At 44.3% G+C, this 23566-nt stretch overlaps 3 protein-coding genes across 3 annotated transcripts in view; all 3 read right to left on the bottom strand.

Annotated features, from left to right (window-relative positions):
• Positions 1-3764: 3764 nt before the first annotated feature.
• Positions 3765-11572, bottom strand: LOC112237746 (protein S100-A5-like). The gene is made up of 3 exons (XM_024406348.2): positions 11426-11572; positions 10449-10596; positions 3765-4114 (listed from the first exon to the last, which is right to left on the bottom strand). The coding sequence occupies exons 2-3, from the start codon at positions 10587-10589 to the stop codon at positions 3941-3943; spliced, it is 315 nt and encodes a 104-aa protein (XP_024262116.2). The 5' UTR covers positions 10590-10596; positions 11426-11572; the 3' UTR covers positions 3765-3940.
• A 7407-nt stretch (positions 11573-18979) lies between these two features.
• Positions 18980-21200, bottom strand: LOC112237740 (bcl-2-related ovarian killer protein homolog A-like). Its single transcript, XM_042306405.1, has 2 exons — positions 21165-21200; positions 18980-20239 (listed from the first exon to the last, which is right to left on the bottom strand). The coding sequence occupies exons 1-2, from the start codon at positions 21198-21200 to the stop codon at positions 19625-19627; spliced, it is 651 nt and encodes a 216-aa protein (XP_042162339.1). The 3' UTR covers positions 18980-19624.
• A 2054-nt stretch (positions 21201-23254) lies between these two features.
• The window catches only part of LOC121841142 (protein S100-A1-like), a 2139-nt gene continuing 1827 nt past the window's right edge, over positions 23255-23566 (bottom strand). Inside the window, exon 3 of the mRNA XM_042307600.1 lies at positions 23255-23528. Coding sequence (XP_042163534.1) covers positions 23364-23528 — 165 coding nt within the window. The 3' untranslated portion in view covers positions 23255-23363. The remainder of the gene's footprint in view (positions 23529-23566) is intronic.

The raw sequence follows: 23566 nt of genomic DNA, 5'->3' as shown, positions 1-23566 counted from the left end.
AACACAAGCATGCAAGTACAGACTCACACAGGCACACACACAAACACAAGCATGCAAGTACAGACTCACACAGGCACACACAAACACAAGCATGCAAGTACAGACTCACACAGGCACACACAAACACAAGCATGCAAGTACAGACTCACACAGGCACACACAAACACAAGCATGCAAGTACAGACTCACACAGGCACACACAAACACAAGCATGCAAGTACAGACTCACACAGGCACACACACAAACACAAGCATGCAAGTACAGACTCACACAGGCACACACAAACAAAAGCATGCAAGTACAGACTCACACAGGCACACACAAACACAAGCATGCAAGTACAGACTCACACAGGCACACACACAAATAAAGAGATATTCACATGCAAAGTGTTTGGCCATTTGGACCCCTCTTCATTTGTGCCAATTACAGGCCTACAAGAGCTGATCACTGACGGGACCTTCCCTTTAACCTAGGAAGTCTCTGAGATACAGGTCATTCTACTGCTCCTGTCCACTGGTATTGACCTGCAGCAGTGTTCTTACATAGAGGCTGAGAGGCTGAAGGAGGTGTTCTCCCATTTGATCCTAGAGGCTGATGGAGGTGTTCTCCTATTTGATCCAAGAGACTGAGGGAGTTGTTCTCCTATTTGATCCAAGAGACTGAGGGAGGTGTTCTCCTATTTGAGTCTAGAGGTTGAGGGAGGTGTTCTCCTATTTTATCCTAGAGGCTGAGGGAGGTGTTCTCCCATTTGATCCTATAGGTTGAGGGAGGTGTTCTCCTATTTGATCCTAGAGGCTGAGGGAGGTGTTCTCCTATTTGATCCTAGAGGCTGAGGGAGGTGTTCTCCCATTTGAGACTAGAGGTTGAGGGAGGTGTTCTCCTATTAGATCCTAGATGCTGATGGAGGTGTTCTCCCATTTGATCCAAGAGGCTGATGGAGGTGTTCTCCCATTTGATCCTAGAGGCTGATGGAGGTGTTCTCCTATTTGATCCTAGAGGCTGAGGGAGGTGTTCTCCTATTTGATCCTAGAGGCCGAGGGAGGTGTTCTCCTATTTGATCCAAGAGACTGAGGGAGGTGTTCTCCTATTTGATCCTAGATGCTGAGGGAGGTGTTCTCCTATTTGATCCTAGAGGCTGAGGGAGATGTTCTCCTAGTTGATCCTAGAGGCTGAGGGAGGTGTTCTCCCATTTGATCCTAGAGGCTGATGGAGGGGATGTTCTCCCATTTGATCTTAGAGGCTGAGGGAGGTGTTCTCCTAGTTGATCCAAGAGACTGAGGGAGATGTTCTCCTATTTGATCCAAGAGACTGAGGGAGGTGTTCTCCTATTTGAGCCTAGAGGTTGAGGGAGGTGTTCTCCTATTTGATCCAAGAGACTGAGGGAGGTGTTCTCCTATTTGAGTCTAGAGGTTGAGGGAGTGGTTCTCCTATTTGATCCAAGAGACTGAGGGAGGTATTCTCCTATTTGATCCTAGAGGCTGAGGGAGGTGTTCTCCTATTTGATCCTAGAGGCTGAGGGAGGTGTTCTCCCATTTGAGACTAGAGGTTGAGGGAGGTGTTCTCCTATTTGATCCAAGAGACTGAGGGAGGTGTTCTCCCATTTGATCCTAGAGCCTGAGGGAGGTGTTCTCCCATTTGATCCTAGAGGCTGAGGGAGGTGTTCTCCCATTTGATCCCAGAGGCTGAGGGAGGTGTTCTCTCATTTGATCCTAGAGGCTGAGGGAGGTGTTCTCTCATTTGATCCTAGAGGCCGAGGGAGGTGTTCTTCCATTTGATCTTTGAGGCTGAGGGAGGTGTTCTCTCATTTGATCCTAGAGGCTGAGGGAGGTGTTCTCCTATTTGATCCTAGAGGTTGAGGGAGGTGTTTGGGGTCAAATAATGTAATCCGGATAGTGAGCCAGAAGACAGCAGTAATAGGGTTCATAGAATCACCCTATCCTGATCAGAACATTCTGTTCTGGAGTTGAGTTAAATGAGCTGTATATGAGCTACGGTGCTTACCCAGAAAATGCATTGTAGACTGTAGACCAAGTAGTAGAACAAGGTTGCACACTTCTAAAAAAGCATTGAACTTAGTTATTCAATTCAATAAATTAAAAAATATATAAAAAACATTTCAAAAACATTTGTTTACCTTTTACCCATATTCTACTATTCATACTACCTGATCAGAACATTGAAACATTGAACATTGAACATTGAGCTCCATTTAGTCCAATATGTACAGATCTAGGATCAGTTTACCTTCCCCTAATTCTAACCTTAAGAGGAAACAACACACTGATCAGTGTCAAGGGGCTTCATGGGAGGGTAAAGAGGGGAAGAAAATATGTAAACCAAGCCTACACCTGAAGCGGGTTCTCACCAAAGAATGAGTAGAAAAGGGGAACCGACATTCTCACTGAAAGCGTGATGGGTAGACGGATGGATACTGCGAGATTCTGGCAAATAAGATTTTGGATGTTTTTCTACTTACCCAGAGTCTGATGAACTTGTGCATACCATTTATATGTCTCTGTGTGCAGTATGAAGGAAGTTAAAGGTAGTTTCGTGTGCCAAGTCTAACTAGTGCAGAGACTGCACGTAGAAACACATCTGACTCTGGGTAAGTAGAAAAACAACATAATTGCCAGAGCTCTGCAGTATCCCTTTAACTTCTTGACGCTACCCATCCCTTAAGCGGGATAATTGTCATCAGCAACTGCTGAACAGCATAGCGCCACAGTGAAATAATATGACTAAAAATATTCATATTCATGAAATCACAAGTGCAATATTGCAAAACACAGTTTAGCCTTTTGTTAATCCACCTGTCGTCTCAGATTTTGAAATTATGCTTTACAGCGAAAGCAATCCAAGCACTTGTGTAAGTTTATCGATCGCATGACAAAACATTAAGTACACTTAGTATCAGGTAGCTTGGTCACGAAAATCAGGAAAGCAATCAAATGAATCGTTTACCTTTGATGATCTTTGGATGTTTTCACTCACGAGACTCCCAGTTACACAACAAATGTTCCTTTTGTTCCATAAAAATTATTTTTATATCCAAAATACCTCCGTTTGTTTGTCGCGTTATGTTCAGAAATCCACAGGAAAGAGCGGTCACGACAACGCAGACGAAAATTCCAAATAATATCCATAATGTCCACAGAAACATGTCAAATGTTTTTTATAATCAATCCTCAGGTTGTTTTTAAAATATATATTCAATAATATATCAACCGGGAGTGTAGGGTTTTCAATAGGACAGGGAGAAACAATGGCCGCAAAACTCACTCTGAGATCCCCCACCTATCCACTTACACTAATTTTTCAAAACAAAGCCTGAAACTATGTCTAAAGACTGTTGACACCTTATGGAAGCCATAGAAAAAGGAATCTGGTTGATATCCCTTTAAATGGAGGATAGGCATGCATAGGAACAGAGAGGTTTCAAAATAAGAGGCACTTCCTGATTGGATTTTCCTCACATTTTCGCCTGCAATATCAGTTCTGTTATACTCACAGACAATATTTTGACAGTTTTGGAAACTTTAGAGTGTTTTGTATCCTAATCTGACAATTATATGCATATTCTCGTTTCTGGGGCTGAGAAATAGGCAGTTTCAAATCGGTACGTTTTTTAGCCAAAAACGAAAATACTGCCCCCTTCACGCAAAAGGTTAATGGGTGTACCAGTTGTAATGTCTGAGAATTCGTGCTCATCACATCACCTAGAGAAATTCTCCATCACAAAAATTAAACACACAACACCAACTAGTAAGCAAGTCAAATTTCATTTTTTTTTTAAACTGGGAAAATGTTGAGAAGACATCTTAAAAGCACCATACAAGTTACAGTAAGTGTATCATTTTCTCTCTTTTATCATAGAAAAGCAGTGTGTGTGTGTGACTCGATACTGGCCACACCTGTCAACAGGTAATTTTTCGCCCCTCATTCAGGCTTGTCAGGCTTGCCCTTGTTGCCCTTGCCCTTGTTTCTGGCTCTGTAGTAGCCCCTGGCCAGAGTAGCCAAGAACATGGAGAACTCTCTGAAGTTGATCTCCCCATCATGGTTCTTATCCAGGTTGGTCATCGCCTCCTGGAGCACTGCTGGTTCCACCTTTCCCTGAGACACACACACACACACACACACACACACACACACACACACACACACACACACACACACACACACACACACACACACACACACACACACACACACACACACACACACACACACACACACACACACACACACACACACACACATGCACACACATGAAGGTATGTAGGCTTTCTAGGTATCTTGTAGACATCATTCAAATCAAATCAAATCAAATCAAATTTTTATTTGTCACATACACATGGTTAGCAGATGTTAATGCGAGTGTAGCGAAATGCTTGTGCTTCTAGTTCCGACAATGCAGTAATAACGAGCAAGTAATCTAACTAACAATTCCAAAAAAAACTACTGTCATACACAGTGTAAGGGGATAAAGAATATGTACATAAGGATATATGAATGAGTGATGGTACAGAGCAGCATAGGCAAGATACAGTAGATGATATCGAGTACAGTATATACATATGAGATAAGTATGTAAACCAAGTGGCATAGTTAAAGTGGCTAGTGATACATGTATTACATAAGGATGCAGTCGATGATATAGAGTACAGTATCAACGTATGCATATGAGATGAACAATGTAGGGTAAGTAACATTATATAAGGTAGCATTGTTTAAAGTGGCTAGTGATATATTTACATCATTTCCCATCAATTCCCATGATTAAAGTGGCTGGAGTAGAGTCAGTGTCATTGACAGTGTGTTGGCAGTAGCCACTCAATGTTAGTGGTGGCTGTTTAACAGTCTGATGGCCTTGAGATAGAAGCTGTTTTTCAGTCTCTCGGTCCCAGCTTTGATGCACCTGTACTGACCTCGCCTGTAGGTGTCCTGGAGGGCAGGTAGTTTGCCCCCGGTGATGCGTTGTGCAGACCTCACTACCCTCTGGAGAGCCTTACGGTTGAGGGCGGTGCAGTTGCCATACCAGGCGGTGATACAGCCCGCCAGGATGCTCTCGATTGTGCATCTGTAGAAGTTTGTGAGTGCTTTTGGTGACAAGCCGAATTTCTTCAGCCTCCTGAGGTTGAAGAGGCGCTGCTGCGCCTTCCTCACGATGCTGTCTGTGTGAGTGGACCAATTCAGTTTGTCTGTGATGTGTATGCCGAGGAACTTAAAACTTGCTACCCTCTCCACTACTGTTCCATCGATGTGGATGGGGGTGTTCCCTCTGCTGTTTCCTGAAGTCCACAATCATCTCCTTAGTTTTGTTGACGTTGAGTGTGAGGTTATTTTCCTGACACCACACTCCGAGGGCCCTCACCTCCTCCCTGTAGGCCGTCTCGTCGTTGTTGGTAATCAAGCCTACCACTGTTGTGTCGTCCGCAAACTTGATGATTGAGTTGGAGGCGTGCATGGCCACGCAGTCGTGGGTGAACAGGGAGTACAGGAGAGGGCTCAGAACGCACCCTTGTGGGGCCCCAGTGTTGAGGATCAGCGGGGAGGAGATGTTGTTGCCTACCCTCACCACCTGGGGGCGGCCCGTCAGGAAGTCCAGTACCCAGTTGCACAAGGCGGGGTCGAGACCCAGGGTCTCGAGCTTGATGACGAGCTTGGAGGGTACTATGGTGTTGAATGCCGAGCTGTAGTCGATGAACAGCATTCTCACATAGGTATTCCTCTTGTCCAGATGGGTTAGGGCAGTGTGCAGTGTGGTTGAGATTGCATCGTCTGTGGACCTATTTGGGCGGTAAGCAAATTGGAGTGGGTCAAGGGTGTCAGGTAGGGTGGAGGTGATATGGTCCTTGACTAGTCTCTCAAAGCACTTCATGATGACGGATGTGAGTGCTACGGGCGGTAGTCGTTTAGCTCAGTTACCTTAGCTTTCTTGGGAACAGGAACAATGGTGGCCCTCTTGAAGCATGTGGGAACAGCAGACTGGTATAGGGATTGATTGAATATGTCCGTAAACACCCCGGCCAGCTGGTCTGCGCATGCCCTGAGGGCGCGGCTGGGGATGCCGTCTGGGCCTGCAGCCTTGCGAGGGTTAACACGTTTAAATGTCTTACTCACTTCGGCTGCAGTGAAGGAGAGACGGAGAGAAGGAGAGACCGCATGTTTCCGTTGCAGGCCGTGTCAGTGGCACTGTATTGTCCTCAAAGCGGGCAAAAAAGTTATTTAGTCTGCCTGGGAGCAAGACATCCTGGTCCGTGACTGGGCTGGGTTTCTTCCTGTAGTCCGTGATTGACTGTAGACCCTGCCACATACCTCTTGTGTCTGAGCCGTTGAATTGAGATTCTACTTTGTCTCTGTACTGGCGCTTAGCTTGTTTGATAGCCTTGCGGAGGGAATAGCTGCACTGTTTGTATTCAGTCATGTTACCAGACACCTTGCCCTCATTATGCAGTGGTATGTGTATGTTAATAAAACATTACTTCTATGTTGTGGTATGGATATGTAAAACATGTGGATAGGCTGTGTGTGTGTGATAATAGAATAATATACTATTTAGCAGACACTTTAATCCAAAGCGACTTACAGTTATGCATGCATCGATTTCTCGTATGGGTGGGCCCAGGAATCAAACCCACCATCCTAGTGTTACTAGCACCATGCTCTACCAACTGAGCCATACAGTACAACGCTGAGTCAAATCAAATCAAATCAAATCAAATTTTATTTGTCACATACACATGGTTAGCAGATGTTAATGCGAGTGTAGCGAAATGCTTGTGCTTCTAGTTCCGACAATGCAGTAATAACGAACAAGTAATCTAACTAACAATTCCAAAAAACTACTGTCTTATACACAGTGTAAGGGGATAAAGAATATGTACATAAGGATATATGAATGAGTGATGGTACAGAGCAGCATAGGCAAGATACAGTAGATGATATCGAGTACAGTATATACATATGAGATAAGTATGTAAACCAAGTGGCATAGTTAAAGTGGCTAGTGATACATGTATTACATAAGGATGCAGTCGATGATATAGAGTACAGTATCAACGTATGCATATGAGATGAACAATGTAGGGTAAGTAACATTATATAAGGTAGCATTGTTTAAAGTGGCTAGTGATATATTTACATCATTTCCCATCAATTCCCATGATTAAAGTGGCTGGAGTAGAGTCAGTGTCATTGACAGTGTGTTGGCAGTAGCCACTCAATGTTAGTGGTGGCTGTTTAACAGTCTGATGGCCTTGAGATAGAAGCTGTTTTTCAGTCTCTCGGTCCCAGCTTTGATGCACCTGTACTGACCTCGCCTTCTGGATGGCAGCGGGGTGAACAGGCAGTGGCTCGGGTGGTTGATGTCCTTGATGATCTTTATGGCCTTCCTGTAGCATCGGGTGGTGTAGGTGTCCTGGAGGGCAGGTAGTTTGCTCCCGGTGATGCGTTGTGCAGACCTCACTACCCTCTGGAGAGCCTTACGGTTGAGGGCGGTGCAGTTGCCATACCAGGCGGTGATACAGCCCGCCAGGATGCTCTCGATTGTGCATCTGTAGAAGTTTGTGAGTGCTTTTGGTGACAAGCCGAATTTCTTCAGCCTCCTGAGGTTGAAGAGGCGCTGCTGCGCCTTCCTCACGATGCTGTCTGTGTGAGTGGACCAATTCAGTTTGTCTGTGATGTGTATGCCGAGGAACTTAAAACTTGCTACCCTCTCCACTACTGTTCCATCGATGTGGATGGGGGGTGTTCCCTCTGCTGTTTCCTGAAGTCCACAATCATCTCCTTAGTTTTGTTGACGTTGAGTGTGAGGTTATTTTCCTGACACCACACTCCGAGGGCCCTCACCTCCTCCCTGTAGGCCGTCTCGTCGTTGTTGGTAATCAAGCCTACCACTGTTGTGTCGTCCGCAAACTTGATGATTGAGTTGGAGGCGTGCATGGCCACACAGTCGTGGGTGAACAGGGAGTACAGGAGAGGGCTCAGAACGCACCCTTGTGGGGCCCCAGTGTTGAGGATCAGCGGGGAGGAGATGTTGTTGCCTACCCTCACCACCTGGGGGCGGCCCGTCAGGAAGTCCAGTACCCAGTTGCACAGGGGCGGGGTCGAGACCCAGGGTCTCGAGCTTGATGACGAGCTTGGAGGGTACTATGGTGTTGAATGCCGAGCTGTAGTCGATGAACAGCATTCTCACATAGGTATTCCTCTTGTCCAGATGGGTTAGGGCAGTGTGCAGTGTGGTTGAGATTGCATCGTCTGTGGACCTATTTGGGCGGTAAGCAAATTGGAGTGGGTCAAGGGTGTCAGGTAGGGTGGAGGTGATATGGTCCTTGACTAGTCTCTCAAAGCACTTCATGATGACGGATGTGAGTGCTACGGGCGGTAGTCGTTTAGCTCAGTTACCTTAGCTTTCTTGGGAACAGGAACAATGGTGGCCCTCTTGAAGCATGTGGGAACAGCAGACTGGTATAGGGATTGATTGAATATGTCCGTAAACACACCGGCCAGCTGGTCTGCGCATGCTCTGAGGGCGCGGCTGGGGATGCCGTCTGGGCCTGCAGCCTTGCGAGGGTTAACACGTTTAAATGTCTTACTCACTTCGGCTGCAGTGAAGGAGAGACCGCATGTTTCCGTTGCAGGCCGTGTCAGTGGCACTGTATTGTCCTCAAAGCGGGCAAAAAAGTTATTTAGTCTGCCTGGGAGCAAGACATCCTGGTCCGTGACTGGGCTGGGTTTCTTCCTGTAGTCCGTGATTGACTGTAGACCCTGCCACATACCTCTTGTGCCTGAGCCGTTGAATTGAGATTCTACTTTGTCTCTGTACTGGCGCTTAGCTTGTTTGATAGCCTTGCAGAGGGAATAGCTGCACTGTTTGTATTCAGCCATGTTACCAGACACCTTGCCCTGATTAAAAGCAGTGGTTCGTGCCTTCAGTTTCACACGAATGCTGCCATCAATCCACGGTTTCTGGTTAGGGAATGTTTTAATCGTTGCTATGGGAACGACATCTTCAACGCACGTTCTAATGAACTCGCACACCGTATCAGCGTATTCGTCAATGTTGTTGTCTGACGCAATACGAAACATCTCCCAGTCCACGTGATGGAAGCAGTCTTGGAGTGTGGAGTCAGCTTGGTCGGACCAGCGTTGGACAGACCTCAGCGTGGGAGCTTCTTGTTTTAGTTTCTGTCTGTAGGCAGGGATCAACAAAATGGAGTCGTGGTCAGCTTTTCCGAAAGGGGGCGGGGCAGGGCCTTATATGCGTCGCGGAAGTTAGAGTAACAATGATCCAGGGTCTTTCCACCCCTGGTTGCGCAATCGATATGCTGATAAAATTTAGGGAGTCTTGTTTTCAGATTAGCCTTGTTAAAATCCCCAGCTACAATGAATGCAGCCTCCGGATAAATCGTTTCCAGTTTGCAGAGAGTTAAATAAAGTTCGTTCAGAGCCATCGATGTGTCTGCTTGGGGGGATATATACGGCTGTGATTATAATCGAAGAGAATTCTCTTGGTAGATAATGCGGTCTACATTTGATTGTGAGGAATTCTAAATCAGGTGAACAGAAGGATTTGAGTTCCTGTATGTTTCTTTCATCACACCATGTCACGTTGGCCATAAGACATACGCCCCCGCCCCTCTTCTTACCAGAAAGATGTTTGTTTCTGTCGGCGCGATGCGTGGAGAAACCTGCTGGCTGCACCGCTTCGGATTGCGTCTCTCCAGTTAGCCATGTTTCCGTGAAGCAGAGAACGTTACAGTCTCTGATGTCCCTCTGGAATGCTACCCTTGCTCGGATTTCATCAACCTTGTTGTCAAGAGACTGGACATTGGCAAGAAGAATGCTAGGGAGTGGTGCACGATGTGCCCGTCTCCGGAGTCTGACCAGAAGACCGCCTCGTTTCCCTCTTTTTCTGAGTCGTTTTTTTTTTTGGTCGCTGCATGTGATCCACTCGGTTACACTGGTTGTAAGGCAGAACACAGGAACCGCGTCGCGAAAAACATATTCTTGGTCGTACTGATGGTGAGTTGACGCTGATCTTATATTCAGTAGTTCTTGTCGGCTGTATGTAAAGAAACCTAAGATGACCTGGGGTACTAGTGTAAGAAATAACACGTAAAAAAACAAAAAACTGCATAGTTTCCTAGGAACGCGAAGCGAGGCGGCCATCTCTGTCGGCGCCGGAAGTAAGAGTGTGTGTGTGTGTGTGTGTGTGTGTGTGTGTGTGTGTGTGTGTGTGTGTGTGTGTGTGTGTCTGTGTCTGTCTGTATGTGTGTGTGTGTCTGTGTGTCTGTGTGTCTGTGTCTGTGTGTGTGTGTGTGTGTGTGTGTGTGTGTCTGTGTCTGTCTGTATGTGTGTGTGTGTCTGTGTGTCTGTGTGTGTGTGTGTGTGTGTGTGTGTGTGTGTGTGTGTGTGTGTGTGTGTGTGTGTGTGTGTGTCTTACGTGGAACTCTGGGCTGGCCAGCTCTTTCTTCATCAGCTCTGCGAGCTCTGTACCGCTAAGCTGGCGATTCTTATCATCCTTTGTAGCATACCCCTCAAACACCTCCACCATGGATACAATGGCCTTCTCCAGACGAGACATACTGTACCTGGGGGAGAGAGAGGAGGAGGCAGGTGGACGGACAGAGAGTTGGGTGAGATGAGAGAAAGAGGGAGGCAGGGGTGTGGGGTAGGAGGAGAAAAAAAGAGAAAAGGTGGGAAGAGAGGAAGAGAGGGGGGAGGAAAGCAGGTAGAGGTGAAGTTATGAGTGAGGAAATCACAGGGAGGAAGAGTATTGGATTAGAGAGAGTAAAGCAAGGGAAGGAGGAGAAGAGAGAAGAGAAGATAGGATGAGAGTGACATGAATATTCATCCTGTCTATGTCTGGTTATTACAATGGAACATATGATTCACAACAAGAGAGAGGAAGAGGAGAAGGCTCAGCTACACTAAAGATGAAAACATGTTTAATGTAATAAGACCCAGGGAATGGAATGTGTTCAGGTCTAGACAGCGTTGTTCTACAGTGTGTTTACAGCAGGTGTTTCCTGAGTAAAGGAATGCAACGTATAAAAGGATCACATTGAAACATTGATTTGGCAAACAGTTGCAAATGTATAGTTATTGGCACTTTATAATGGCACTTTATAACCCATCACACACACACAGACACAAAGACACACAGACACACAGACACACACACACACACACACACACACACACACGTCCCGCCGATCTATCCAATTCTCATCTCTCTCATTCCCTGCTTCCAACTTCTCTACCTTTTTCATTCCCTCATTCCTAACCGTATATAATAGAACAGTTCTATCTTTATGTTCCTAACTCTCTCATTCCTCCCTGCTCCTTCCCTCCTCTGTGTTCCTCTATATGTGAGTTGCAGCAGCCCCCCTCCCCCCTCCTCCCTCCCTCTCTACTCACCTCAGAGCAGAAGGTAAGATCTATGATATGTGTAGCTGACAGGCTGGGTCCTGATGTGAGACTGATGTGAGACAGAGAGAAGAAAAGCTTCCTCTTAAAGTGAAAAACACCCCCTCAAGCAGAGCAGACATATGATCAGCCCACAAGCAGCCATTGACGCCCTGAAATGAGGTCAGCTCCACCCAAACCTGCTCCATCAGACTTGATCTCAAATGGTCATGTGCCAATGCAATCATTTGCATTAATTCATGTTTTAAAGGTCAAGATTATGTTCAATCTTGTTTTGAGGGTGTGAAGAGAGAAGCTTATTCCTTAATTGTATTTGGCATGTATTTGCTTGTGTAATAGGCCAGGCCCCAGCTGTGGTAACCTTCTATGTTATAACACTCCAACATGTTGTCGCCCTCCATGTTGCCTTCCACAAACCTGGGGTTGGTTTGTTCTCTACAAACGGTGTGGAAAGTGGAGCTGTGGAGATTCCAGACTGCTCTAAAAATTGGTAATATGAGTCACAGCTCTGAGGCATGCCCTTATTTGTGTGTGTGTTTGTTAGAGCCCCTGTTTATATCACCACAGAGAGCACGCCTCTTATTTATCCAGGCAAACTGTTGCGTAACCTAACCACTATTTTCCATCGCTCTGCTACAAAACCCTGGGCTGCATTTTCATTCCAAAAGTTGTCCCGTCCTCTCTGTCCTGTTTCACTCCCTTTTGCAGATCTGAGAAGGCAGGCTAGGTGTAAGCGGTGGCCCCACCTAGTGTCTGCCATATTGCTTTCATTCACAGCATACCTATCAGATCTTTGAAGTGGAGTGAGCTAGGGCAGCTGGGAAGAAACATATTTTTGGAATGAAATGCAGCCCTGTCTCTTGTCAGCACTATACAATCTGAGACATGTGTGTTACAATAGTGCTGTTAGAGAACTGAAGACAGCCTGTTTGGCACTAGTAGTACTACTATTACTATACCTGCTCTAGTAGTATTACTATTATGCCTGCTCTAGAGGTACTACTATTAGTATGCTTGCTCTAGTAGTACTACTATTAGTATGCCTGCTCTAGAGGTACTACTATTAGTATGCCTGCTCTACTGGTACTACTATTAGTATGCCTGCTCTAGTAGTACTACTATTAGTATGCCTGCTCTAGTAGTACTACTATTAGTATGCCTGCTCTAGTAGTACTACTATTAGTATGCCTGCTCTACTGGTACTACTATTAGTATGCCTGCTCTACTGGTACTACTATTAGTATGCCTGCTCTAGAGGTACTACTATTAGTATGCTTGCTCTAGTAGTACTACTATTAGTATGCCTGCTCTAGAGGTACTACTATTAGTATGCCTGCTCTACTGGTACTACTATTAGTATGCCTGCTCTAGTAGTACTACTATTAGTATGCCTGCTCTAGTAGTACTACTATTAGTATGCCTGCTCTAGTAGTACTACTATTAGTATACCTGCTCTAGCAGTACTACTATTAGTATGCCTGCTGTAGCGGTACTACTGTACTACTATTAGTATGCCTGCTCTAGTAGTACTACTATTAGTATGCCTGCTCTAGTGGTACTACTATTAGTATGCATGCTCTAGTGGTACTACTATTAGTATGCCTGCTCTAGCGGTACTACTATTAGTATGCAATGCATGCTCCAGTACTATGATTAGTATGCCTGCTCTAGTACTACTACTATTATTATGCCTGCTCTAGTGGTACTACTATTAGTATGCCTGCTCTAGCGGGACTACTATTAGTATGCCTGCTCTAGTAGTACTACTATTAGTATGCCTGCTCTAGTGGTACTACAATTAGTATGCTTGCTCTAGTAATACTAGTATTAGTATCCCTGCTCTAGTGGTACTACTATTAGTATGCCTGCTCTAGTGGTACTACTATTAGTATGCCTGCTCTAGTGGTACTACTATTACTATGCCTGCTCTAGTGGTACTACTATTAGTATGCCTGCTCTAGTGGTACTACTATTAGTATGCCTGCTCTAGTGGTACTACTATTAGTATGCCTGCTCTAGTGGTACTACTATTAGTATGCATGCTCCAGTACTACTATTAGTATGCCTGTTCTAGTTGTACTACTATTAGTATACCTGCTCTAGTAGTATTACTAATAGAATGCCTGCTCCAGTAGTACTACTTTTAGTATTCCTGCTCTATTGGTACTACTATTAGTATGCCTGCTATAGTAGTACTACTATTAGTATGCCTGCTCTAGTAGTACTACTATTAGTATGCATGTTCCAGTACTACTAATCTTCGTATACCTGCTCTAGTGGTACCTTTATTAGTATGCCTGCTCTAGTGCTACTACTATTAGTATGCCTGCTTTAGGGATACTACTATTAGTATGCATGCTCCAGTACTACTATTAGTATGCCTGTTCTAGTGGTACTACTATTAGTATGCCTGCCTGCTCCAGTAGTACTACTTTTAGTATTCCTGCTCTATTGGTACTACTATTAGTATGCCTGCTCTAGTAATACTACTATTGGTATGCCTGCTCTAGTAGTACTACGATTAGTATTCCTGCTCGAGAAGTACTACTATTAATATGCATGCTCTAGTACTACTATTAGTATGCCTGCTCTAGAGGTACTACTATTAGTATGCCTGCTCTAGTAGTACTACTATTAGTATGCCTGCTCTAGTGGTACTACTATTAGTATGCCTGCTCTAGTAGTACTACGATTAGTATTCCTGCTCGAGAAGTACTACTATTAATATGCATGCTCTAGTACTACTATTAGTATGCCTGCTCTAGTAGTACTACTATTAGTATATCTGCTCTAGTGGTACTACTATTAGTATGCCTGCTCTAGCGGTACTACTATTAGTATGCCTGCTCTAGTGGTACTACTATTAGTATGCCTGCTCTAGTCATACTAGTATTAGTATGCCTGCTCTAGTGGTACTACTATTAGTATGCCTGCTCTAGTCATACTACTATTAGTATGCCTGCTCTAGTGGTACTACTATTAGTATGCATGCTCTAGTAGTACTGCTATTAGTAGGCCTGCTCTAGTGGTACTGCTATTAGTATGCATGCTCTAGTGGTACTACTATTAGTATGCCTGCTCTAGTCATACTACTATTAGTATGCCTGCTCTAGTGGTACTACTATTAGTATGCATGCTCTAGTAGTACTGCTATTAGTAGGCCTGCTCTAGTAGTACTGCTATTAGTAGGCCTGCTCTAGTGGTACTGCTATTAGTATGCCTGCTCTAGTGGTACTGCTATTAGTATGCATGCTCCAGTACTACTACTACTAGTACTATTACTTGTGCAGCTTAACTAGGTCTTTCCTTGCAGAGCATCTCTTTATTACGGCTAGACCTCTAACCATCTTTCCAAACATTGAATCTATATGTTTTGACCATGACAGTTTACAATCTAAGGTATCGCCAAGTAATTTAGTCTCCTCAACTTGCTCAGCAACCACACCATTAATTTCCAGATTCAGCTGAGGTCTAGCACTTAAGGAATGATTTGTACCAAATACTATGCTCTTAGTTTTAGAGATGTTCAGGAAAAGTTTATTAATCAAATGTATTTATATATAGCCCTTCGTACATCAGCTGATATCTCAAAGTGCTGTACAGAAACCCAGCCTAAATTGGCCACCCATTCCAAAACAGACTGCAACAAAAAGGATTTCAATGACTTTATTAGCTGTGATTACTGATGCCTACATGGTTGAATCATCAGCATACATGGACATACATGCTGTATTTAATGCCAGTGGCAGGTCATTGGTAAAAATAGAAAAGAGTAGAGGGCCTAGAGAGCTACCCTGCGGTGCACCACACTTTACATGTTTGACATTAGAGACGCTTCCATTAAAGAAAACCCTTTGAGTTCTATTAGATAGATCAGAATCCACATTATAGGTTGAAAAGACACAGCATTTACATTTTTTCAACAGCAGGTTATGGTCAATAATATCAAAGGCTGCACTGAAATCTAACAATACAGCTCCCACAATCTTCTAATTATCAATTTATTTCAACCAATCATCACTCATTTGTGTCATTGCAGTATGTTGAGTGCCCTTCTCTATAAGCATGCTGAAAGTCTGTTGTTAATTTGTTTACAGATAAATAGCATTGTATTTGGTCAAACACTATTTTTTCCAACAGTTTGCTAAGAGCTGGCAGCAAGCTTGTAGGTCTGCTGTTAGAACCAGTAATGGCAGCTTTACCACTCTTGGGTAGAAGAATTCTTTTGGCTTCCCTCCAGGCCTGAGGACAAACACTTTCCTCTAGGCTCAGATGAAAGATGTGACAGATAGGAGTGGCTATAGAGTCAGCCACCATCCTCAGTAGCTTTCCATCTAAGTTGTCAATGCCAGGAGGTTTGTCATTAATGATCGATAACAATCATTTTCCCACCTCTCCCACACTAACTTTACAAAATTCAAACTTGCAATGCTTTTCTTTCATTATTAGATTTTTTATGCATGAATACAATGGCTCACTGTTCATTGCTGGCATTTCCTGCTTAAGTTTGCCCACTTAGACAATGAAATAATCATTCAAATAATTGGCAACATCAAATGGTTTTGTAATGAATAAGCCATCTGATTCGAAGAAAGATCAAGTTGAATTTGTCCTTCTGTCCATCATTTCATTTACAGTACTCCATTTTTTTAACATCATTCTTTATATCATTAATCTTGGCTTCATGAAAACCCTATAATAAACAGAAACATTTTAATACCAAAAACCCAAATACACATGTATTTGGACCTAGGTCTCCTCTCTACAAACTGTGGTCTACAAGTTTTTACTTCAATTTAGAAAGGATGTTGTTTAATTTAATTGCATTGCTGGCTGCACAATTGACCCTTGTGGGATGAATAAAGTACAGTACTTAATGTACAGTTACAAAAGATAAATATGTTTGCATGTAACGACGCAGAGGGCTCTATGTTAAAGTCCTTAGGAGACTGAACGAGGTTTGTCATAGGTTACAGCTCCCTCCTGGAACCCCTCGTTCCATGTGTCTCTCCTCAGGCCGGTGGTGGCTGGTCCGCTCCAGCAGTCTGAGGTGCGGGAGGTTCCTCCACCCTCTCTGGGTGCCAGCTGAGATGCTGGGTGCCAGCTGAGGACATCCTGGTCCCTTCCTTACTGCAGGAATTTCACCGTCTCCATCTGGATCGTCCTGCGCCTCGTCCTCCGGGTTGTCCCCGAGGCTGGTGTCGGCGCGCTGCTGGGGCCTCGCGTCAAGGAGGGGGGGGGGGGTACTGTCACGACTTCCTCTGAAGTTGGTGCCTCTCCTTCTTCGGGCGGCGTTCGAAGGTCGACGTCACCGGCTTTCTAGCCTCCACAGTTCGACATTTCTTTTTCCATTTGTTTTGTCTGTATTGTACACACCTGGCTCCCATTACATTTTAATTATTTCCCTATTTAACTCTGGAGCCATCATGGTTTTGCACGCGTTTATTGTTGTCAGTTGTCTCGTTTATGTGATTCTGGATTTTCGTTCTTCATGTTGTGTTGGAAGTTTATTTTTGAGTACAGTTACCATTGTGTCCTGCGCCTGACTCCGCCTTACCCACATTATTTAGACAATCTATTTTGTCAAGGGCCTTTTCTCAATTGGTTTTCCTAATTCCTCCGTCCTCTCCTCGGATCCTTTTGAAAAAGGTCAAAGGTAAATTGAGGAGAGGGGGCGAGGCGAAGGAACGTGGATGGACAGTCGATTCAAATGGGGTGTGGCAGATATCAAAACTATTCTGTGGTAGGATCCCCTTGCGTTTCCTCACAAAAGGAGGCTATCGAGGAGGGAAGAACCATCTTCTGCTTGCTTACTAATTAATTGACATACTCCTCGACTACTTATCGGTTTCCGGGACACAGAGGAAAGGACAGAGGAGAGAGGACAGAGGAGAGAGGACAGCTCAAATAAGAAAAACCCTTTGAATGGAAGGGAAGCAGTGATTGCTGAAGCTTTCTCACCCTCTAGTGGACAATATATAGTACTGAAAGCCTTCACATCCACAAAAGAGGATGGGAATTTTTCCAACTACTCATCATTGTCCTCAATATAGGCCTTTTTGGAAGATGGTTTATCAGAACAGGTCTGCTGTGATTGCAATCCTGCAGGATGAATGAATAATGATAACACGGGCAAATACAGTTGTTTTAGCCAGAGGGCTCTGGGGTTGTATATATAAAGCACCTCAGATTAATAGTGCTGATCTAGGATCAGGTCCCACTGTCCATGTAATTTAATTTATTGTGATCTAAAAAGGCAAAACTGATCCTTAAATCACCACTCCTAACCTAAGACACTTGAAACACAGGGCCCACTACGTGGGACTTTGAGCCAGTGATAATAACTATACCTATGAAACAGACAAGGCTTTTTTGAACAGTTTAGATTTACAGCTGCACCGAGACATGACAGAGACAATGCTAATAATAGGATTTTTTTTTTTTTGAAATGTAAAACATTTTATTTCTGAAGACACTCAGTTCTGCATGCCAAACACAGTGTATGTGTAAGCTACTGTGTAGTTATTCACAGAATACAAATACATTTGTAGAAAACAGACAAAACGTCTGAATGGGATTCAAGTTTCAGGTGATAGACTGATCCATAATTGCACAATATTTTACAAAAAAAGTCATATAAATATACACACACACTTACTTATTCACCCAGATTTTGTGTAAATTCACACACTCATCAACTACGTGGAGCATGCAGACAAACCTCAAATCGTCATCAAAAGGGGTTCTGGTCATTCTTATTTTCAGCCACCAGGGAGAGTATGACCCCGGATGAAAATACTGGTTTATTTACAGGCACACTGTCTGGGCCGTGTCCCCTTTGCTTGAACATGTGTAGAACAGAAACTCAAATGTATAGAAATCTTCCATTGCTTTGTATAGAATATTTGCCATTGAGTAATGCAAGCGTAAAGCAAGCTCCTGGGTGGCACAGCGGTCTAAAAGGCACTGTATCTCAGTGCAAGAGGCGTCACTATGTCACGCTCTGGTCTTAGTATTTTGTGTTTTCTATATTTATTTGGTCAGGCCAGGGTGTGACATGGGTTTATTTTGTGTTGTGTTTATGTATGGGGGTTTTTCGTAGGTTTTGGGATTGTGGCTTAGTGGGGTTTTCTAGCAAAGTCTATGGTTGCCTGAGGCGGTTCTCAATCAGAGGCAGGTGATTCTCGTTGTCTCTGATTGGGAACCATATTTAGGCAGCCATATTCTTTGAGTGTTTCGTGGGTGATTGTTCCTGTCTCTGTGTTTGGTGTCACCAGATAGGCTGTATAGGTTTTCACGTTCCGTTTGTTGTTTTTGTATTATCGTGTTTCATCTTCATTAAAGATGTATCGTATTAACCACGCTGCATTTTGGTCCGACTCTCTTTCACCAGAAGAAAACCGTAACACACTACATACACCCTGGTTCGAATCAAGGCTGTATCACAACCGGCCGTGATTGAAAGTCCCATAGGGCGGCGCACAATTGGCCCAATGTTGTCCGGGTAGGCCGTCATTGTAAATAAGAAAATGTCCTTAAGCTGACTTGACTAGTTAAATACATTTTTTTATTTTTTTATTTTAAAGCAAGGAATGTGACTCTCGGATGTAACTGAAGAAAAACAAATACAGAAATAGAATGAGTGGAAAGGACATTCACATTCAAGTCAATGGTTGATTGGTGGCATTCTATTCTATAGATCTATATGACTAGACTACTACCTCACAATCCAGCTGGAGGATCTGTACTGCACGTCAAAATATTGCTGTCAAGCTAAATAATAAATACCCTAAAGTTTGTTCGAAGCGGACAAGGCTAATTCACATTGATGCTCCAGTGCGTTTGTGAAGTCCCAAGGTGCTCACCTGTGGCAGTGTTGGAGCAAACTTCTGCAGGTGTAAACAACAACATATCTAGACGCTAGAGCGGTGATGGCTGCAGCGCAGACAGAGGGACAGAGGGAGAGGGCGAGAGGAAAGGGAGGGAGTACCAGTCTGTTTGTGCAACTCCTTGTCACTCATTGTCATGACAAACATGTTTGGCTTGACAATGACATCACTGGAGTTGTCAAGAGCACAAAATGATCTGGGACCAGGCTTGTTTGTCCTGTACCCCACTGATGGATAGGGGTGGCTGTGTTCATATAGGGCAGACTGCTCATCGTGTGCCTGTGACCTTCCTCCTCCGTTGTCACTTGTCCTGGAGAAGGTAAAACACCATGGCCTTCAGGTAATGTCCACAGGCGCAGGCAGCAGACATCAACCAATGGGAGCGGAAGCTGGGGTCTGTGTTCACCACGCACTTTGTGATATCAGCCCATCCTCCTCTCCTCTTCAACCAGGAGACCAAGCTCTTGCAGAGAAACTTCCCCATGCAGTCTACGATGGTGTGGACCATTGCTGGGTGACCATGCCTCACGCAGTCCACCGCCAGGGCACCGGCTACCGCATACAGGGATACCACCTTCCCCCACGTTATACCAGTGGAGAAGATCTCTGCAGCCACAGCCAGGAAGGCATCAGAAAGCACGCTCTCAGACTCAACGGTTATGTTCAGCTGACGAGCTACGTTAGGGTAGATGTTGGGCCGCAGGTACTCCAACTCATCAACTAACCACATGAGGACAGAGGATACCTGTCCAAGCATCCCACCAGATGCTGACAGCTGATGCTTAGGTTTGGACAACCCTATCCCGGTTCGGTTCAGCCTGGAATGGATGTAGTCCCTGTATAGAGCCTTCGCCTGTGACACCAACTCCTTGGGACTGAGGGCTTTAGAAGAGACTTTCGATTCCAGTCCTGTAGTCTACAGGCACAAGGTCTGCGCCGTCGGGATTATAGGCTACAGGATATCCACATCTACCACTTGGTCATTACGCATATATTAAAACAGTTCATTCTCTGTTAAAAAAACAACAACTGCTGTGAAGTCTTCATGGCGTCAGTTCCTTACCGATAATAATATGATTTAATAGGATGTCGGTTCAGGTATATCAATCTGAACCTGGACACATGGACACATGGACAAGCAAACAACATTTAAGTAGAGAAGGAAGTGCACCCCAAACCCAATGGGGACAGTCCTAAATGAACCAATGTAGCTTACTGACATACATGGGGATGGTCCATATTAGAGAGAAATATTGTAGGAATATTTAACTATTGTCCAATCATTTGAAAAGGCTGTGTGATGAGCTGTAATAATATACATCCTGGAAACTTCATGTTGCTTTTTTCTTGCTGGTAAACGAATCACATTGCAGTTGCAGCACAGTACAATAGAGAAAAGGTCTACTACATGACTGTCAGTGACAAGAACAAAACTAAGTTGAATCAGATACGCACACTCAGAAATGAGACTATCGTATGCGATGATCGGGGAACACCTTTTCAAACTTTCTCTTCTTGATTAGTAATTAAGTAATAGCGTTATTCGTTCGTCACCGATATGCCCCCCTGGCCTGAGGAGGGGGGTACACCATCAACCTACAACACAACCGTCCATTGATTACCATCCGGAACAAACACAAACACATTAGAATTCTGCTTATGACAGGGTTGTTTGTATTCATTAGGGCACACCGAAGCAAAATGCTTTGCAACAGAAAATGAAAACGAGCATTTCTTATTGGACAATTTCAGATAATCCCTCCCTATTTCAGTCATTTTTTCTGTTTGGTGCCTAATGAACATGACCCAGGACTAGGAGATAGATAAACCTCATACTTTACGATTGGTCCAGTGAAGTTGGGTTGGAGCTCAGCCATATCATCGTCTCCGTCATAAGAACGTGATGGTCTGCTGCAGTGTGGCCATGCGCCTCTGCACCGTTGGAGACGATGTGTTGTTAGTTTTAGTGTAGTTGTTGTTGTTACCTACATGAAAGGGATGCAACCAAGATCTTGGTGAAGGGATTGTTTAAAATAAATTCTTAGTTGAAAATCTGATTTCGAAGAAAGTAACAGGCGCAACAAATTTTGTTAGCTAGTCTCAAAAGGCTCTAAGATGTTAAACTTCCATGGAGAGAGGGCTCACCCTTTCTTTTGTTGCTTTGTTATAGTTGACCAATCTCCTGGCAGCTTCATCAAATTACAGTTTGGTGGGGAACTTGTTGACATTTTGTTGAACGTGAGGTAACAGACTTGGTTTATTTAACAAAAATATATGACAGAAAGGACTCTCCAAACAGACAGTCAATGTTGATGTTGAAGTTTTGTAAACAACAAACATTCATCCATCTATGTACAGACTACTGATGTTAGCAACTGGCATGGGTTGTTCACAGTTTGACTGACACCTGTATGTAGAGCGTCTGCAGGCCTCGTACCTCCCTCGTGGTGGGTCATTTTGAACTAGGTGGGGAGCGGCAGACATTCCTCTGGGCTGGTCTGGAAGAAGAGAACGGGCAGCTTCCTCAAGCTGCACCACTCACAGCTAATCCGCTCTGCAGCCTCACCTTCTCCAGAGTGTCCCCCTCAGGACTTGGGTAATAAAGCACTAGAACGTCACATACTGTTAGGTTGGCTAAATTCCAGTAACTTTTGTAAAATTCCAAGGTTCTCCTGAAAACACAGTTGGAAGATTCCAGAAAACAGGAGGGAATAAGCAGGAGTACTTACAATGACCAGCTGGGTCAGCATCCTGTGAAGAGTCCCTATTCTCACACTACTACAGTCCAGGATGATGCGGTCTAACTTGTAGCGAAAGATCCTGTGTTTTTTCCTGAGTGTTGAGTCATCAGGTATTTGGTCTCCAAACTGTACTTGACTTGCCAACACCACCTGATTCCTCCTCAACTGGTCATTTAGATTCAGCTGCCTAATTCCTTTTCCAGCTAGATGTCAGGAACAGTATGTTTCTCAAAGGTAAACTTTATGATCCTGAACGCAACTTAAGGTCAGTAATCCAGAGCAGAGTCCGAGAGATACAGAACGGTAGGCAGGGTCAGGGCCAGGGTCAGGGTCAGGGCAGGCAGAGGTCAGTAATCCAGAGCAAAGTCCGAGAGATACAGAACGGCAGACAGGTTCAGAATGTTCAAAACTGGGAAAACTGCAAAACAGGGACTAGAGCGAAAACAGGAGTACAGGAAAACCGCTGGTAGGCTTGACTAGATAAGATGAACTGGCAACAGACAAACAGAAAACACAGGCATAAATACACAGGGAATAAACGGGGAAGATGGGCGACACCTGGAGGGGGGTGGAGACAAGCACAAAGACAGGTGAAATAGATCAGGGTGTGACAGTGGGTTTTTCCTTAAAATGGTATTTTCTAAGGCAAAATCTAGCGGGCATCCTTTGAGGGTGTCTTTTATTTTTGAATGACTTCCTCATCTCTGTACCCCACACATACAATGACCTGTAAGGATGGGGGAATAATGGGACATTGTCTGATTGTCATATTTTGCTGATGGTTGTTAAATTGTTTTAAAAAATGCCAATAATTGCATTAAAAAAAATACAATTATCTATAAGTTCCCTCAGTCGAGCAATGAATTTCAAACACACATTCAACTACAAAGAGGTTTTCTAATGCCTTGCAAAGAATGTCACCGAGTGGTAGATGGGTAGAAATAAAAAAGCAGACATTAAATAGTCACTACAAAGATACAGGTGTCCTTCCTAACTCAGTTGCCGGAGAGGAAGGAAACTGCTCAGGGATTTCACCATGAGGCCAATGGTGACTTTAAAACAGTTACAGAGTTTAATGTCTGTGATAGGAGAAAACTGAGGATGGATGGATCGTGACTGACACTGTCTATTCTGTCTTACACCTACGGGACAAATTACAGGCCAAATACAACAAATGTGACAAACAGAGATACAGTTTGGGAAAACCTGTGTTTATTCACAACAGTAAGACTTAGTTATAAAAATGACACATATAAAAACAGCCATCTCTGCTTCTCTTTCTCCTTGTCCTGTCCTCCTTCACTTCTTGGCAGCAACCTTCTGGGTGTGGAGCTGGTAGATCTGTTCACAGGCGATGGAGAGGCCCACAACCAGAGAGACAAACTCCTCGAAGCTCACCTTCCCATCACCATTCTGGTCCAGATCCTTCATGATCTTGTCTATGGTGGCTGGGTCCTTCTGGGACTAAGAGGGAAGGAGAGATGGAGGAGATGAAGTGAGTG

The sequence above is a fragment of the Oncorhynchus tshawytscha genome, linkage group LG03 (genome assembly GCF_018296145.1).
Source record: "Oncorhynchus tshawytscha isolate Ot180627B linkage group LG03, Otsh_v2.0, whole genome shotgun sequence".
Classification (NCBI taxonomy): Eukaryota; Metazoa; Chordata; class Actinopteri; order Salmoniformes; family Salmonidae; genus Oncorhynchus; species Oncorhynchus tshawytscha.
Note: the sequence above shows the minus strand (reverse complement) of the source record. Positions and strands in the feature narration are given on the sequence as shown.

Coding starts and splice junctions, on each gene's coding strand:
- LOC112237746 (XM_024406348.2), bottom strand. CDS start 10,589: ATGTCTCGTCTGGAGAAGGCCATTGTATCCATGGTGGAGGTGTTTGAG. Junction 4,115..10,448: donor TGGCCAGCCCAGAGTTCCAC/GTAAGACACACA, acceptor TGTGTGTCTCAG/GGAAAGGTGGAACCAGCAGT.
- LOC112237740 (XM_042306405.1), bottom strand. CDS start 21,200: ATGGCTGAGCTCCAACCCAACTTCACTGGACCAATC. Junction 20,240..21,164: donor CCAACTTCACTGGACCAATC/GTAAAGTATGAG, acceptor TTGTGCCTGTAG/ACTACAGGACTGGAATCGAA.